The 19,199-nt window shown below is 38.3% G+C and overlaps 1 protein-coding gene across 1 annotated transcript in view; it reads left to right on the top strand.

Moving 5' to 3' along the window:
- LOC110257970 (BCL-6 corepressor-like) overlaps positions 1–17,405 on the top strand; it is a 67,027-nt gene extending 49,622 nt beyond the window's left edge. Inside the window, exons 5-13 of the mRNA XM_021080977.1 lie at positions 2,867–3,118; positions 3,548–3,865; positions 4,491–4,819; positions 5,167–5,421; positions 8,316–8,482; positions 11,000–11,145; positions 15,059–15,136; positions 15,343–15,499; positions 17,114–17,405. Of these exons, the coding sequence (XP_020936636.1) occupies positions 2,867–3,118; positions 3,548–3,865; positions 4,491–4,819; positions 5,167–5,421; positions 8,316–8,482; positions 11,000–11,145; positions 15,059–15,136; positions 15,343–15,499; positions 17,114–17,405 (1,994 nt within the window). The remainder of the gene's footprint in view (positions 1–2,866; positions 3,119–3,547; positions 3,866–4,490; positions 4,820–5,166; positions 5,422–8,315; positions 8,483–10,999; positions 11,146–15,058; positions 15,137–15,342; positions 15,500–17,113) is intronic.

Genomic DNA, 19,199 nt, shown 5'->3' with positions numbered 1-19,199 from the left:
GGCAAAGTGAACATGACTGAAAAGTAGAGAGGTTGCTTTGTTGTGATGATGACTTGTAAATGTTGCCATGGTGATGCTTTTGTGAGGTAATGCTGTGGCACAAGATGATACATTATGGGATGAATGTGCTGTGAGCCATGTGACTCCTGAAGGCAGCAGGTGTTAAACATAGCTATGGTCACATCTGCCTAGACTGCATGACAAAGAACATGTGCTTTCTGCTTTTAGAAAAGTAGCAATGATGGTGGACCACAATGGTCAGTACTTTTCTTTATATCTCTACCTTCTTTTTCCTAAAGGGCAATCATTTGAGTAGTGCTTGAAATGATGTCATTTACAAAAGACTGAATTGAGATCTGCAGGAAAGTGTTGTGTAGGTGTGGCTTCTCGCTCCTGAACATTAGTCAGTGTATCCTGGACAGTCATAGGTATTCTTCACAAAGATAGTGATGACTGTCTTGGGAGGGCTTCACTTTAAGACAATCAGACTCTTTGCTCTGAGAGGCAGTACTGAAAATGTCTCATCTTGCTTTCTTTTTTCTCATCAAGTCTTGAGTGGGTTCTTGCAGGGGAAGGGTAAATGGATCTAGTTTTAGGAAAAGATCCTCCTGTATGTAGTTTAGTGATTTCATTGAACTCTGACTTCAGCAGTGGAAGTTTTCTGATAATTAGTTCAGGATGAAGAATCATAAATATCACATTCTGGGATCCCTAGGGATCCCCATCCTGGCTTAATGGGATTGGTGACACGTATGGTACATACAACTCTCAAACCAAGTGGGTGAAGGGAAACTCTGTATAACCAGGCAACTTTTTACCAGATTAGGAGCCTGTGTGAGACAGGAAGGGCTCATTTTGTATGCGTGCTGTCAGTCAGTGAGGAGCAGGAAAACAAAGTACCTATTCAATCACGCCTAGCTGACATCTGTGAAGTAAATCATTACAAGTCTTCCAGGTAGTTTACTGTAGGCCAAAGATGCTGGCCAAAAAAATCAGGTGAGTGAGATATAAACAAATTTTATTTTTTCAAAGTTTGCATGAGGGTGAAAGCTTAAATAGAAAACATTCTTCTTGAGAATGACACCTATTTACAAATGGTCAAAACTGTTAAAGATACAGCTGACTACATCAGACCTGGAGTTACAGTAAAATGTGGACTTGGAATATGACACACTTGGACAAAAACATTGATTAATCTGACCTTAAGATGTGTGGCAAGTAAAATAGGCAGGGTCCAATCTGTTAAAGAACTCTTCTGTTATGCATCTGGAAGGCACCCATTGTCAGTAAGCTAGTCTGCCTTCAAACCTCTTGATTTGAGCAGTATGTATAAAACAAGGCTTACAATGAAAGAGATTTCATTTTGTCTTTGTAATGCCCTAAGATACTTGCATCTGAAGGAAGGTGTGAAGATAGAATGGCAGGTGGGTAATATAGCCATGGATGTACATAGATAGCATCACTGAGGTGTTGGAAACTCAGGGGCCTTCCTCCTAGACAAGAAATGGGAGAATTTCCTTAGCTTCAGTATATAATTTTCCCTCCAGTGTGTGAAAGAAAGGATATAGAAGAATTTGTAGTAATCATATTTACCTCTTTGCAATTGCCTCTGAACCCTGTGCATAAACTAAGAAATTTTAGTAAAAGTTGCCACTTCCTAGTGCCCTTGATCTTCCCAGATTTCTTGCTTTCCTCTACTCATCTTGCAGGTTGCAGCAATGGGCGGCATGTTAGGTTTAGCACCAAAGTTCCCTTCGTGGTTCAGCAGAAACGAATCTGACTAGCATCCATGAGGATGCAGGTTCAACCCTTGGCCTCAACTCAGTGGGTTAAAGATCTGGCATTGCCGTGAGTTGTGGTGTAGGTCACAGATGTAGCTCAGATCTGGCATGGCTGTGGCTGTGGTGCAGGCTGGCAGCTGGGAACCTCCATATGCTGCAGGTGCAGCCGTAAAAAGCAAATAAGTAAAAATAAAAATAAATAAAATAAATCCAGCACCGCTTAGGGAGAGATCACCACTTTAGCCAATAAAGGACCTATGCTGTATTTCACCACTTTGTTTCCTTTTTCTCTGTCTGATTTATCATTTACACTTTTGACCCAAGTGAAAATTTGTCCTTTTCTTTTTGTAGGTGATATTTGAGGTACTTGGTTTCTGATATAGTATGATGTGATATGATGTTTTACTTATTTTTTGTTGCTGTTTAGGGCTGTACCCGTGGCATAGCAAATTCCCAGGCTAGGGGTCTAATCAGGTCACAGATGCAGCTTGAATCCCAAGCTGCTGTGGCTGTGGTGTAGACCGGTAGCTGTAGCTCTGATCAGACCCCTATCCTGGGAACTTACATATGCCACAGTATATCCTTAAAAATCAGAAAATAAAAATGAATAATTTCCACTTATTTCAAAATATGGACTTCAGCACACATGTTTGTAGAAATTTTTAGATCAGCTTTGGTTTGGTTGGATTTTGCTACCAAAAGAAAAGACCATATATGATTAAAAGAAATAGTGTTGATGTATTATCTCTTTTGTCATCTTCATTCTTGTTTCTTTAATGCCCCCAACTATAAAAAGATAAAATTATGAATCCATTAAGTAAGGAAGATAAGGCATTTGTGTTTGAACAGTATCAGATCATGGTTGCTGCTTTACTTGCTTATTGCTTTCAGCTGCCCTTCCTTTGAAAAATGCTGTATGTGGGAGGAGTTTCTACTTCCAGTGTGTAAGGTCCCAGATACCATAGAATAATCTGTTAATATCAGATTACCTTGATTACATGAAGGTTCCACTTGCATCCCAAATCCTGTATTCTCGTGATGACCTTTGGAGCTCTGTTTCTTTATTATTGTGTCTGTTCCCCTAGACAAGTATAGTGCTGGAAACAAACAGGATCCTTTCAAAGCCCCAGAGAACAAAGAATTTCCTATGGAAAAGTGCTTCATGGACAAGCAGTCTGTAAGTGAGCCACCTTCTGACCAAGTAGCTTCAGACATACCAGACGGCTGCAGCCTTTGTTGGCTGGACAAAAAATGTGTCTTGGGCACCAGCAACCACACTGTAGAAGAGATGCCAAAAGTCCCTGTGCTAAAAGCCAAGCAGAGACGGGTCTCCAAAGGTGAGCTCAGTTGGCTTTGATTGCCTGCTTAGTGGCTTGAGTAGGAGGTCAAGAGTGAACTGAAGGAGGCATGTTGATTATTCTAGTCTTAGGACTAGAGCAGTGTAGGTTTCTGCTTTCATACCGCTGAAAGGGAAGTCTTAGTGTAGAGCAGTGGAGGTTTCAGCTTTCATACTACTTCAAGAGCAGATTGGTAAATGATTGCTTACATCCCAATGGCCCTGGGGAAGGTGTTCCTACTTCCCATTCCCCATTGACAGATGATGCTCAAGCTCCAGGATGGCTGAAGATAAATAGATCTTCTCCCAAGAGTTGATAACAAATTAAAGTGGGGAGAGTAATGACTCATCCTCCCATCCTGTACTGCCATTAATGATGTGTGAACCCCAAGGAGACTTTTTGATTAATTTGCAGTTATTTCTCCATTAGGTGACTGGCCTAAGAAGGAAATGAGTTTGTCTGACCACTTAGAAGACTCACATCATAGTGAGCCGACTAAGCTAAAAGTATGCATTGAATTAACAGGGCTCCATCCCAAAAAACAGTGCCACTTGCTGCACCTTAAAGAACAATGGCAGCAGCAGGTGTCAGCAGCAGAGAGCAAACCTGGCCAGTGGGACAGGAAGGAAGTGACCCAGGGCAGTAACATTTCTGAAGAGAAACCCAGGAGAAAAAGGACAGTGGCCAAAGGCAATAGGAGCTGCTCAGAGAAGTCCCTGAAATCTAGTGGCAATGAACAAGGTACGCTGGGGACCCCCTCCTGGCGGTTGAGTCAACACCTTCTTTGGGAGAAGGCCTGAAAGATACCTGAACACTATCAAAGTTTGCTGAATAGCATGTGACAGGTAGGGAGTTCACCAAAGGCGTCCTTTTTTCATCCACACTTACTTCTGGAACGTTTAGAGAAAACTTATGAGAAGGGAGCTTTATTCTTTGGTTGTTCTTTGCCCAGACCAAGGCTGATCAGGAAGCAAAGACTTGGTGACCCTTACGGCTTCACCAAGTGCCCTCATCTCAGACTCTTAATTTATCTATTTGCTGATTGTCTTTGACTGGAAAGTTCCTACATTTGTGCTGAATATGTGTGTATGTGTGGTGGGGGTGAGGTGGGGGCTGAAAGCAAGCATTGCTGGCTCCTCCCATCTTGTCATGGCCTTTTGAACAAACTTGACATTTGTCATTTTGTGGGTTAACTTATTTTCTCTTTGAATGTGACCTTATTAAAATATTAAGGCTTTGAAACATAATTAATATATCTTTTAGTACTGCAGTCACCCCTGTGTTCATTGTTAACCACAGGATTTTCTTTCTGTATTAGGTACAACTGGGTAACTCCTGCTTCTTCTCCTTCTCCTACCCCATACCCATCCATCTCTCCTTTTAGGCTCTCCTAGACAATGTATGAAGAGCCTTTTATCTACCATCACAAGTCACCAAATGCACAACCAGCCACGGTGCACATCATGTTCAAGAGTGCATATGAAACAGCAGAAAGTTAAAGAAAGCCAGAAAACATATGTACTATGTAGAGACGAAGAAGAGGATTACTATCCTGCTGCCATCTCACTTCAGAAATATACTGACAACATTGAGAAACCATCTGGGAAAAGATTGTGTAAAACAAAGCACTTGATCCCTCAAGTACCCAGGCAGGCCTCCTCAGTGACAGGGGACTGCCATGTGGACAATGCAGATGGCAAGGTACCTTTTGACATTACCTTTTGAATCAGGCTTGTGGAGCTACTCCACCAATTACTCCTTGCCCATTTGTTTCCTTTTTCTAAAGTACAAAGCTTTCTTTCAACTGAACTCCTTCCCCAAATTCATTTCCTATTCTTAAGGGCCATGTGCCCTAGGTTGTGATGAAGTTTCAACCTATTCAAAATTAAATCATTTCTCCCAGTGCTCTCTGATAACCCCTCTCTCCTCTAAATAAACTAAAATGAAAAGGTTCCTCCCATCATAGAGGTATGTAACTTGGAAAGGAGGGGATTAATAAGCTGTTGGAAGTTGATCTTAAATGTATGCACTCCCTGGTTTTGTAATAGGTGACTATCCAGAGATTTAGAAATCACCCTGCACCCAGTTCTGACTGTGATCAGTCACCAGACAGGAAGGGCCAAAAGCCCTTCAACCATTTGCAACAGTTGCTGCTGGCTTCCAAATCGTCACAGCCACCAAGCTCAAGCTCTGCTCCGCAAATGACCAAGTCACACCATTTGCAGCTGGAGGCACGGAGACTTATTGTCAGTAAGAATGCTGGAGAGACTCTCCTGCAGCGGGCTGCCCGACTTGGTTATGAGGTAAGTGTCTTTATGGGTGCTTAGATTCAGACACCACCAGTTTGTAGCTGCCTATATTCATAAATCACTGGCTACTGCTCTTTGACATGGACTGGAAGGGTGCACTAACTGGAACCAGGGCAGGTTAGGAGATGGGACTCAGAACCCATACCCTTTCACATTAGGGACTGGGTTAGGTGTTCCACAGTGATGCTTGTACTAGCCCTACTGGTTGACATTGGAGCAGCAGCTGTGGGCCAATGCCCCAGCAACACCAGATTTAAGCCGCATGTGTGACCAGCACTGCAGTTCATTGCAACACCAGATCCTTAACCCACTGAGCAGGGCCAGGGATTGAACCTGAGTCCTCATGGATACTAGTTGTGTTCGTTACTACTGAGCCACAACAGAAACTCCCGGTGCTGCCCTCCTGTTGGTGACTTGTTCAGATGAGTTGTTTAAGCAGGTAGGTTGCTTTGGCATCCTCTGGTCTCACTTACTTACCTCTGATATAAAATCTGACGTAACCCAGATGTGGAAATGAACTCTTTTGGCTTCTAGCAAGGGGAAGAGAACTTTTTAGGTCAGTTTTTAGTTGCTTGTGAAAAGGTACACATGGAGGTGAGCTGATGGGCATTATATGAACAGGGTAGTTACTGAGGACATGGAGCTTCAGAAATGGATGGGGATAGGAGTTCCTGATATATTTCAGTGGATTAAGGACCAGACTAGTATCCATGAGGATGCAGGTTTGATCCCTGGCCTTGCTCAGTGAGTTAAGGATCTGGTGTTGCTGTGAGCTGTGGTGTAGGTCACAGATGCAGCTCACATCCTGCATTGCTGTGGCTGTGGTATAGGCCAGTGGCTACAGCTCTGATTCAACCTTTAGCCTAGGAACTTCATATGCTGCAGATGTGGCCCAAAAAAGGTAAAAAAAAAAGAAGATTGTGGTAACTCTTCTCACCCTTTCAGCCTTTGCATGTAGTAGTAATTAATATTAACCTGATTTCAGATGGGGAAACAGAGTGCTAGAGGTATTAAATAATGTTTGTGGAGATAGCTGTCTACCAGTCTGGCTCCAAGGCCAAGACTCTCATGTTCCCTCTCTCCCTTATTCCATTCCTTTCCAAGGGTTGGCTCCCATTGGAACTGCCCTTTTTACAATTCAGAATCTCTTGAGATGAATTGCTTTCTTTATGCTTTGCATCTTTATTACTTCACTTGTTAGTTAAAATTGTAATATAATAGACATCATTTTTAAAGCTTGCTTTAGTGATCTGGGAGTTTAATGGTGAGAACAAGGGTCAGAAGGAGAGTGTGGAGGTGTGGATGAGTGCCAGGGTAAAAGTGATGCTGGCCTAGGATCAGGTGAGGGCTCATGGGATTTGGCTGAAAGTTCAGGTATTCACTCAACTCTAGTTACTAAGGAACTGCTAAAAAAGCAGCTTCAGGTGCTATCCTTATTAAGTAAGCAGGCATTCAGGGCACTGATGACTATGTTTACCAGCCTCCCACATTAGGTTCACAGGATTAGCAAATGGAATGTTAACTCCCAAGTGAGTGGTCACCTTTGGCTGATGTGTCATTGAAAGGGCCTAAAAGGCTTCTCACATTCTACCTCGTATCTGAGTGGGTAGAATGACTCCTGTTTTAGGTTTAACAGGTGAGTTATGTAACAGTTGTCATATGGAGACCTGTTGTGACTCCATTGAGCTTCCCCTTCCTTACCAAGTATTGGGGACACTGTAGACTGTACCTTACTTCCTTTCCCTCCCCATTCTTAGAATATGACAGCTCTCTGCTGAGCAGAACTTGTAGGAAATATGTAACTTGTTTTATGGTGGCAAATATTATTCTATATATTTGAAATCTTCTCCCCCCAGATCCTGTTATAAAATTCTTGCTACAATTCATCTGTCAATAATGATGCAGTGAAGTTCCCCTTGTAGCTCAGCGGACTTAAATCCGACTAGTATCCATGAGGTTGAGGGTTTGATCCCTGGCCTCACTAAGTGAATTAAGGATCTGGTGTTGCCTTGAGCTGTGGTGTAGGTTGCAGACATAGCTCATTTCCAGCATTTCTGTGGTTGTGGTGTAGGCTGATGGCTATAGCTCCAATTTGATCCCCATGCTGGGAACCTCAATATGTTGTGGGTGTGGCCCTAAAAAGAAAAAAAAATTTAAATAAATAAAAATAATGATAGAGTATTAGTAACTTAAGTCCATAGTTCTCATTAAAGTTAGGTCTTTATTTTCTACAGGCTCAGCTTTTGATTAACTTTTAATATTTTAACATATCAAAGAACATTAGTAATGGTGATTCTAATGCAAAGTGTTCATACAAAACAGATTTTGAAAAGAAGGAATATTACAATTTTACTTAATATCTGAAATGTATACAGTGATTTTTGTTATTAATACAAGTAAATATGAAAATAATATATTGATTCAACTCCAGGTGGGGTGGGGAATGAACCATTTGTTTCCCAGGATCTGATCTTTACAGGAGCATCAGGATCTGGCCAATCTGATAGATGTCCCTCCCTCTTTAAGTTTAGGGGTATTCTTTAGCTTTAATCTCTTCTAGTGAGTTATTATTTTAACTTTTATGTAAACTTGCTTTGTCATCCACAACCACCTAACTGAATACACCCATCAAATGGGAATGTCTTGTACTTATCAGTGCATCATCTAAGGTATTAACAGTCCTTGACAACATTGTCTCCAACACTAAGACTTAACACATGTCCTTGTCCTTTTCACCAGGAAAAATATTCCTTGCCTATGCTGCAGTGGGGTATCGGGCCTGAGGATAGATGTCTCTTCAAAGCAGAGACTGCCAGCCTATGGAGAGCTTATCATTATCAGGTTCATTATGTATAATCTGATGGTATCACCTTTTCTCATCTGCATAGGACTTGGTCTTGTACTGCCTGGAAAACAAGGTTTGTGATGTGAATCATCAGGACAATGCAGGTTACTGTGCCCTCCATGAAGCTTGTGCAGGAGGTTGGTTCCTCATTGCTCAACACCTTCTTAAACATGGTGCTGACGTTAACTGCAGTGCCCACGATGGGACCAGGTTAGTGGCATATCTTTCTGGGACACTAGCAGCAGTTCTCAGGTATGTAGGAAACACTTAAAGAACAATGAGTAAGTACCCTGATGTCAAAATCCACCAGAACTGAATCAAATGGATATTTCTGACCAAGTACATGTTGCTATAGTTTTCAAATTTTTCTTCAGAATTGAAATATGTATATGGATATATATTGAATTTATATAGTTCACTGTATTGAATATACTTCCATGTAATTCCTTATTGTTTACTTATTTTATACATAGAAGTGTGTATGTGTTAATCTCAAACTTCTAATTTACCCTTTCCTCTGTTATTTCCTTTGGTAAGTTTGTTTTCTGTGTCCGTGAGTCTGTTTCTGTTTTGTAAATGGGTTCATTCATTTGTATCATTTTTATTTTATCCCACATATAAGTGGAATCATATAGTATTTGACTTACTTCATCACTAGGTCCATCCATTTTGCTGCCAGTGATATTATTTCATTCTTTTTTATAGCTAAGTCACAGAATACTTTTCCTGTTGATACTCCTGAGAAGTGACTGAAATGATTTTAACTAGGTGTATGTACTGTCTCAGAGGGCATCATTTTGAACTGAAATGATAGGGTGGTATATAATTACATGATTTTGAATTTCAAGTCTCTCAGGTTTGGAAAGATCTTGGCCATTCATTCATCAGAGTAGAGTAGAGTATAACCACCTGTAGTGCTAGAACATTTGACAAACTAAATTTTACTCTTGTCTTTCCCTCTGAATGCAGAAGCTGGTAATTTTTTTCTTCATTATGCCTACATTATGTTGAGTATGGTATGGGGATACTATCACTTTAAATGTGACAAACATTACCTGCTTCATCTACGTGTTTTACATAGGTATTAATCCAGAGTGAAGATGCCTGCCTTCTCTGTGAAGTCTTAGGTCCTCATATCCCCACCTAGAGATACTAATTTAGCAACAATACGAACCTGATGTGGCATGCTGGTAAACATAGTCATCAGTACACTGAAGCCCTGGTTACTGTTCTGATTTCAGAGTATACCACAAAGCTATAGTAGAAAAAAAAAATGCACTACTAGCCTGAAAACAGATGTATTTTCCAGCGGAATAAAATACAGAACCCAGAAACAAACTATTATGTATATGGTCAAATGACCCTCTACAAAATGTGCCTAAATCACTCCTCAAATGGATACATTTCTTCAACTTATTGTCCAAGGAAACCTACATATTCACAGGATTAGCAAGAGAATGTTAACTCCCAAGTGAGTGGTCACCTCTGATTGAGGTGTCATTGAAAGGTCCTAAAAGGCTTCTCACATCCTACCGTGAGAAGTGGGTAGAATGACCCGTGTTTTAGGTTTAACAGGTGAGTTATTTGACAGTTGTCATACGGAGACCTGCTGTGGCAGGGAGAAAAAATAGCCAAAAAAAGGTCCCACTGGCCCAATCTGAAATGTATCTTATTTTTTTTATCAGTTTTTACCAGTAGGTAAGATAATAGGGCTATCCTAAAAGTTATAAAATAAGCAAAACTGGAGTTTCCGTTGTGGCTTATTGGTTAAGGAATCTGACTAGGAACCATGAGGTTGCAGGTTTGATCCCTGGCCTCACTCACTGGGTTATGGATTCAGTGTTGCCCTGAGCTGTGGTGTAGGTTGCAGACAAGGCTCGGATCCCGGGTTGCTGTGGCTCTGGTGTAGGGTGGTGGCTACAGCTCTGATTAGACTCCCAGCCGGGGAACCTCCATAGGCTGCAGAAGCAGCCCTAGACAAGGCGATAAGTAAATAAATAAATAAATAAATAAATAAAATAAGCAAAACTGAAATGTGTGTAATTTCATAGTTTTAGAGTAGTACTCATTATTCAGGCTGTGAATGCAAGCATCATTTCATCTTGCAGTAGAAATGGATGTAAAGGACTCTACGTCCTGATGAAAACTGATTCTAAAAAGTCTGGTTCTAGGCTGACTCTGAGCACTGTTTCTTCTCTCCACATCATTCCCTGAAGTTCTGTCATTAATCTCTGTAAGTTCCTAGGGCCCAAGAGTTTCCAAGAGGAAGTTTCATTAATCACTGATCTTTGCACACTGGCTCTTTTTTAAATAGGTATTTTTAAAAATTGTGTAAGAATTGATAGTTGTCTTGGCTTCTTTTCCCCTTATCTTTATACAGTCTGTCACTAGTTATGTTCCTTAAAAATATTTTTATTTTTCCCTTGTATTAGGTCTGAATTAAAATAGATTTGAATTTTAGAATTATTTTTGAAATTGTTCACCTGTCCTATAAACAACTGGTATAGAAGTAACAATAATTTATTGCTTAATCTTGGATCAGTCAACATGCCTCAGTTTCTTTGTCTGTAAACTTTTTGAAAGTACATGCTTTTCTTGGTGAAATATTGCTTGTAGGAGGCTTATGAACACATGGTACACACAATCTATTTTGCTTATTGTTTAGGAAACTACTCCAGAAACAAGTATGTGTAAACATGTTTAATCCTACTGCACATCTCTTCCTAGGCCTCTTCATGATGCAGTTGAGAATAATTACTTGGAGATTGTTCGCCTGCTTCTTTCATATGGTGCTGACCCTACTTTGGCTACATACTCAGGTAGAACCATCACAAATATGACTCATAGCAGGCTTATGGAAATATTTCTGGCAGGTAGGTCCCTTCAAGGAACAGAAATGACAGTGTTCAACACATGTTTTTAAATATCAGATGATAGTTAGCAACGGTTCCCATTGCTCTAGATCCTTACTAAGACCCATTCTTTTTTTGTACTAATACATGTGAGGTCCCATCTTCTTATACTTTTTATGTGTATTTTGCTAATGATTAATGATACTGAGTATGTTTTCATGTGCTCAATGGCTATTTATATATCTTCTTTGGAAAAGTTTATTTTTTGTTCATATTTTAAAGTTTTCTTGAAGTATAATTCATTTAGAATATTGTGTGTATGCTGCACAACACAGTGATTCAGTTATACATGTACACACGTTCATTCTCTTTCAGATTCTTTTCCCACCTAGGTTATCACAGAATATTGAGTAGAGTTCTCTGTGCTGTACAGCAGGTCCTCATTGGCTAATAATTCCATAAACCTCAGATGATGTTTGTCTTTCACTCACTTAGTATGATAATCTTTAGGTTCATGTTGTAGCAAATGGCATTATTTCATTCATTTTCATGGCTGAATAACATTACACACACACACACACACACACACACACACACACACATCTTTTTTATCCAAAGGTCTGATGGACCTTTAGGTTGCTTCCTGTCTTTGCAATTGTAGATAATGCTACATTGAACATTGGCTGCATTTATCTTTTCAAATTACGGTTTTCTCTGGATAGATGCCCAGGAGTTGGATCCCCAGGTCATATGGTAGTTCTATTTTTAGTTTTCTGAGGAACCTCCATACTGTTTTCCACAGTGGTTGTACCTGTTTGCTTTCCCATCAACAGCGTGAGAGTGTTCCAGGGTTCCATTTTTCTCTAATAATTAGTGATGGTGAGCATCTTTTCATGTGCCTATTGGCCTTATGTCTGTCTTCTATATTCTGTTTAGATCTTCTGCCCAATTTTTGATTGGGTTGTTTGGTGTTTTGATATCCAACTGCAGGAGATTTTTTTTTAAATGTTTTTTTTTTCCATTAGAGTTTACAGCAGTCTGTCAGTTTTCTACTACACAGGAAAGTGACCCAATCACACATACATATATACATTCTTTTTTTCCCACATTATCCTCCATCATTCTCCATCACAATTGACTAGTGCTGTACAGCAGGATCTCATTGCTTATCCATTCCAAATGCAATAGTTTGGATCTATCAACTCCAGATACCCAGTCTATCCCACTCCCTCCCCCTCGCCAACCACAAGTCTGTTCTCCCAAGTCCATGATTCTTTTCTTGGAAAGGTTTGTTCGTGCCATATATTAGATTCCTGGTATATGTGATTGCATATGGTATTTGTCTTTCTCTTCTGACTTACTTCACCTAGCATGAGAGTCCGTTGATAAGAGATGTTTATATATTTTGCAGATTTATCCCTTGTCAGTTGTTTCTTTGCAAATATTTTCCCTCATTCTGTGAGCTGTCTTTTTTGTCTTGTTTATGGTTTCTTTTAAGTTTAACTGGGTCTTTTTGTTTCTTTTTGTTGGTATTTTCATTACTGTAGTAGGTGGATCTGAGAAGATACTACTGCCATTTATGTCAGAGAGTATTCTGCCTATGTTTTCCTCCAAGGGTTTATAGTGTCTGGTCTTACGTTTAGGCCTTTAATCCATTTCAAGTTTATTTTTGTATATAGTGTTAGAGAATGTTCTAATTTCATTCTTTCAGACATAGCTGTCCAGTTTTACCAGTACCACTTTTTGCAGAAACTGTCTTTTCTCCATTGTGTATTTTTGCCTCCTTTGTTGTAGGTCAATTAACCATGAGTGTGTGGGTTTATTTCTGAGCTTTCTATCTTGTTCCACTGATCCAAAACCCATTTCTGATAAAAACTCTCCAGAAGGTGGGCATAGAAGCAACCTGACTCAACATAGTAAAGGCCACATATAACAAACCCACAGTAACTTCATTCTTCTCAGTGGTGAAAAGATGAAAGCATTTTCTCCAAGATCAGGAACAAGACAAGGATGTCCACTTTCATCGCTTTTATTCAGCATAGTTTTGGAAGACCTAGCAGTGACAAAGGAGAGCAAAGAGAAGAAAAAATAAAGGAATCCAAATTGAAAAAGAAGTAAAACTATCACTGTTTTCAGATGATATGAATCCATACATAGAAAATCCTAAAGATGCCGCCAACAAAGTGCTAGAGGTCATCAATGAATCTGATAAAGTTACAGGATACAAAATTAAGAGAGAAGTCTGTTGCATTCCTATACACTAACAGTGAAAAATAAGAAAAAGTCAAACAGTCCCTTTTGCCACACATCAAAAAGAATAAAATATGAGGGAATAAATTTACCTAAAGAAACAAAAGACCTGTACTCTGAAAACTGTGCACAAATTGATGGAAAGATGCACCATGCTCTTAGATTGGAAGAATCAATATTGTCAAAATGACTGTACTACCCAAGGCAATCTACAGGTTCAATGCAATCTTTATCAAATTACTATTGACATTCTCACAAAATTAAACCAAAAAAATTTTTAATTTTGGAAACACAACAGACAATAGGCAAAGCAAAATTGAAAATGAAAAATGGAACTGGAAGAGTCAAGGTTCCTTGACTTCCAATTATGTTACAAAGCTATAGTCATCAAAGCATTGTGGTACTGGCCAAAAACAGAAATATAAGTCAATGGAACAGGATGGAGAAATGTTTATTCAAGTTCTTGGCCTGTTTTAAAATTAGGTTATTTGCTTTTTGTCAAGTTTCAGGAGTTCCTTACATATTCTGGGTATAAACTCCAAAAAGTTATGTGATTTGCAGTATTCTCTTCCATCTTGTAGGTTGTCTTTTCAATCTTTTTCCTTTAAGGCACAAAATTTTTTTTTAGTTTGATACCAGATTTATCACATATGTTCTTGTTGCCTGTTATTTTGGTATCATATACAAGAAATTATTGTCAAATGTCATTATGCTTTCCTCTTGTGTTTTATGGCTTTAGGTCTTGTTTATGAATTTTGATCCATTTTGTATTAATTTTTGCATTTTGTGTAATGTGTCTGTCTTAATTCTTTTCCTTTGTGTAGTTTTCACAGCACCTAAAGCTTCTTAGGTTTGTTTTTAGCAAAGTTTTATAGTTTCAGTGTACAAGTCTTTTGTAACCTTGATTTTAAGTTTATCTTTAAGTATTTATTGTTTCAAATGTTAATGTGAGATTGTTTAATTTCCTTTTTGGATTGTTTATTATTAGTGTAAAGAATTGCAATTTATTGTTGTATGTTGAGTACATGTCCCACAGTTCTGCTGAAATCAATTTATTACTTTTAACAGTAAGAAAAAAAACCTTTACACAGACACACAGACACACAAACATGCAGACACACACACTCACACAGACACACACACACACACACACACACACAATGGGCTATTACTTAGCCATAAAAAAGAATGGAATGATGCCATTTGCAGCAACATGAGTACAACTAGAGATTCTCATATCTCATATTAAGTGAAGTAAGGCAAAGAAAAAGACAAATACCATATAATGTCTCTTCTATGTGGAATCAAAATTATGGCACAAATGAACCTGTCTGTAAAACAGAAACAGCTCACACAGAGAACAGACTTGTGGTTGCCAAGGGGAAGGGGGAGGGAGTGGGATGGATGGGGATTTTAAGGTTACTAGATGCAAAATATTACATTTAGAATAGATAAGCTATGAGGTCCTACTGTACAGCACAGGGAACTCTGTCCAATCTCCTGGGATAGACCAAGATGGAAGATAATATGAGAAAAAGTATGTATTTATATGTATGACTGGGTTTTTTTGCTGTACAGCAGAAATTGGCACAACAGTCTAAATCAACTAAACTTCAATGAAAAGTTTTCAAAAACATTGAAAAATTAAAAAATTTTAAAAATGTTTTAATTTTTCCCTCTCTAGAGTATTTAAACGACTTACAGAGACACAATGATGCTGAACTTAATGGCGCTTGGGAGTTCTATGGAAGCTCTGTATGTGGTGAGAAACATTGACCTTTTCCATTTCCTTGCAAAGTGAATGAGTTACAGAACACTTCTTCCTAGTATGTGTGAGGGGGTGATGGGTTGTGGGTGCTGTAAGCAGGGATCATCAGGAAATTATCTATTTTTATTCAGAATTGTTTAATTATTGACAGTTGGAATTCTGATAGAGCCTACTGACTCTTTTCTCTCTTTCTTCATTAGAACCAGATGATACAGCTGGATATAATGTTTTGGCAAACCCTCCAGGACCAGAGAAGCAGGATGCTGAAGATGAGGCTTTAAGTGACGTGTTTGAATTTGAGTTTTCAGATACTCCTCTCTTACCATGTTATAACATCCAAGTATCTGTTGCTCAGAGGTAAGGATGGATATCATGTCGTTGAAAAATATCTTGGTGTATTTTGGGGGGAAGCAGGACCTAAAATCCTGCTTAAGCAGATAAGTGTGGGTGAGTCATTTTGTATTTGTCACTTAATGAATCTCACTTAATGAAATTTTCTTGAAAAGATAAATTTATACACAATGGGGATCAAACTCATTGCACAGTGAAATTCTAAACAGGATACTACCAAGGCACATAAAATCCCAGAGCCCAAATAATCACTTACTGGAATGTCACAGAATAGTTGATTCCTGAATCTTTGTGACAGAATGTAGGGAGTTTTTTGGGTACATGAACTAAAAATGACCATGTACTGATAATCTCCCTCATCATGTGTGATTAGAAAAGTCATTATTCTTGACTCCTGAATAATTACTGAGCATAATATGTTATATTCAGCATTATTTATTATTACATTTGGCTAGATACAGTCTTATCCCTGTTATTAAGGCACTGTTAACCAAATCTGTTGACCAATTCTCTGTTGCTAATCATGTAAGAAACCAGATTCTCTGCTATATATGTTAAGAAGGTTCTTAATAATGTCCTTCTTAATCTCTGAAGTTATAAAAATTATAAGCTGAAATTTTATTAGTAATAGAAATCCTAGCTCTATTGCAGTCCGTATATAAAGACTGTCAAAATTTTCTTTTAAAAAACATCAGTCCTAAAAGAGATTGACGTTGGAGATGAAGATGTGTGAAAGAAAAGATAGTATAAAATAACTCTTTAAAATGTGTTCTTTTGTGGTGGAAGAAGGGATCAAAAAGGTGTTCCTAGAAGTTCCCATTGTGGCTCAGGGTTAATAAACCTGACTAGTACCCATGGGGATGTGGGTTTGAGCCCTGGCCTTGCTTAGTGGGTTAAGGATCCATCATTGCCATGAGCTGTGGTGTAGCTTTCAGACATGGCTTGGATTCCATGTTGCTGTGGCTGTGACATAGGCTGGCAGCTGCAGCTCTGATTCAGCCCCTAGCCTGGGAACTTCACATATTGTGCAGGTGAAACCCCGAAAAGCTTTTAAAAAGTATTTGTAATCAGTTCTCTTACCTTGGGATACAGACTTCCCACAGTGACTGTAGTGGGACACATATAGAGTTATAACTTGAATGATCCCAGCTGAGAGAATAGGACTTAACCTCTTTTTATTAGCCAGGTGAGCAATAAAGAGGATATTTGATGACTCTCATTAAGGTATTCCTCTCCTTTCTAAAAGTCAGATGGTCTTCTCTGTTTTTATTTTTTGTTTTTTTTTATTGCCATGCCTATGGCACATGGAAGTTACTGATCTAGGGATCAAACCTGTGCCACAGCAGTGACAATGCCAGATCCTTAACCCTCTGAACCACCAGGAAACTTCTGTAGATATTCTCTTAAAGCCACATGAGTCCAGAGTTACTCCCAGTATAGTTAAACACTGCCTTATCTCAAAAAGATAACATTGGCCAATGATGAGAAATGGCAGGGAGAATGAAAGTCAAAGCCCTGGCGGTTGTTATGGCTATAGAATGGTTTCTTCAGGATGGTAATTAATTATTGGCAGCACCTTTAATTTTGCCAGAAATTTTAAAACACTGTTTTATTTTGCAGGCCACGAAACTGGTTATTGCTTTCAGATGTGCTTAAAAAATTAAAAATGTCATCCTGTACGTTTCGATGCAACTTTCCGAATATGGAAATAGTTAGAATTGCAGAGGCAGAGTTTTATAGGCAGGTGTCAGCAAGTTTCTTATTCTCTTGCTCCCAAGACCTGCAATCCTTTAATCCTGAAAGCAGAGAACTATTAGATTTAGTTGAATTCACAAATGAACTTCAGATTCTGCTTGGCTCCTCTGTGGAAAGGTTAAATCCCAGCAATGTGGCCCTTGAGGACCACTGGTGAGCATTCTAGTCCTAGTGTGTACACTGTATTATTCTGCTAATCTTATGCATAATTGTTCTAAGTATAACTATTTCTATAAAGAAGGGACATTCTTACATATGAAAATATGCTTTAGTTTTCTCTAAAACTCCAGTTGAAGGATTTATAAGCTTGTCTTTCTTTTTAGTTTTTATAAAATTTAACTGTTTTACTTTCAACTGTACATAGGCCACTTTGGAATAAGGTTTTTTTTTTTTATGTGGAGCATTTTCTTTTTCTCTTTTTTTAAGGAAATTATAATAGATCTTCATCCATTGAATTTTTTTTATACAAAGCACTGATGACAGAGGCAGTTATATGAGGTCATCAAAATGGAGAAGATATTTGGGAGAATTTCTTGTTTTCTTTAGAGAGTATATGCTAATGGGTGTATGCTTTTGAATATAATTAAAATTAAAACTACATGTACACACAACTAATTGTATGATCTTTATATTATAACATTGTTTTCATGCCTCAACAGGATGTTTTATGTAATCTCTTATCTTGTTTAAAGATTTTCAGCCCTATTTCTGTCTACTGTATAGAATGCTGAAAATTATTCTTAGTGAACTCTCCTTAAAATGTATAAAAAACTGAATTTTTTTGATTTGTATTTTCAACTTGCATTTAAGTTTATAAGTGAATTATCTGCCCTTTAAATAATTTTACAAAAATGTTCTGAAAAGGCAATAAAACTGTTGAAGTGAGACAAGTGAAGTATCTATGTCGTATGTATGTTCCTAAAATATATGGCTTTTATTGCCATTTTTAAAAAGTTGATCAAATTTCTGTAGTTATATCCCTTTATAAATATATGGTCTTTATAAACCAAATGAAACGAGATTTCAGAGGAAATATAATCTGTGTTCTAGATGCCTGTTCTGTAATCTCAACTCTTAGGAGTGTGTGTGTACTTATGAAGATCCATAGACTGACATGTTATTTTACATAAAGTTTATTTATTCATTCTAATTTTTTTATCATGGTGAAAATCACATACTGTCAAATTTAGCGTTTTTTTTTTTTTTTTTTTTGTCTTTTAGGGCTGTACCCACAGCATATGGACGTTCTCAGGCTATGAGTCAAATCAGAGCTGTGGCTGCTGGCCTACACCACAGCCACAGCAATGCCAGATCTGAGTTTGAGTCTGTGACCTACAGCACAGCTCATGGCAATGCTGGATCCTTAACCCACTTATTGAGGCCGTGGATCAAACCTGAGAGCTCATTGATGCTGGTCAGATTGTTTCCCCTGAGCCATGATGGGAACTCCCATCTTAATTAGTTTTAAATGTGCAGTTTGTTAAATATAGTGGTGTTAAATACATTCATAGTGTTGTGCTACTATCTCTACAATCCATCTCTATTACACTTTTCATCTTGTAAAAATGAGACTTTATGCATTAAGTAATAATTGTTCTACCCCGTCCTATTCCTTGAAAACCACTGTGATTTTGATTCCCTGCACCTCATAAAGAAAGAAAGTATTTGTGAGTGACTTATTTCCATTAGCTTAATATCTTCAAGTTTCATCAATGTTGTAGTGTATTTCAGAATTTCATTTTAAAGGCTAAATAATGTTTCATAGTATGCATATATCACGTCTTGATTGGTACATTCACTGGTTGATGGAACTTAGGCTGCTTCTTAGTTATTATGAATAACATGAACATTGATGTAAAAGTATTTCTTTACAACCCTTTCTTTTTTCTTTTTCTTTCCTTCTTTTTTTTTTTTCTTTCTTTTTTTTTTTGCTTCTTAGGGCCACACCTGC

This window comes from Sus scrofa, chromosome Y (assembly GCF_000003025.6).
Source record: "Sus scrofa isolate TJ Tabasco breed Duroc chromosome Y, Sscrofa11.1, whole genome shotgun sequence".
Classification (NCBI taxonomy): Eukaryota; Metazoa; Chordata; class Mammalia; order Artiodactyla; family Suidae; genus Sus; species Sus scrofa.
The sequence above is the reverse complement of the archived record's forward strand: the minus strand, read 5'-3'. Positions and strand labels throughout refer to the sequence as shown.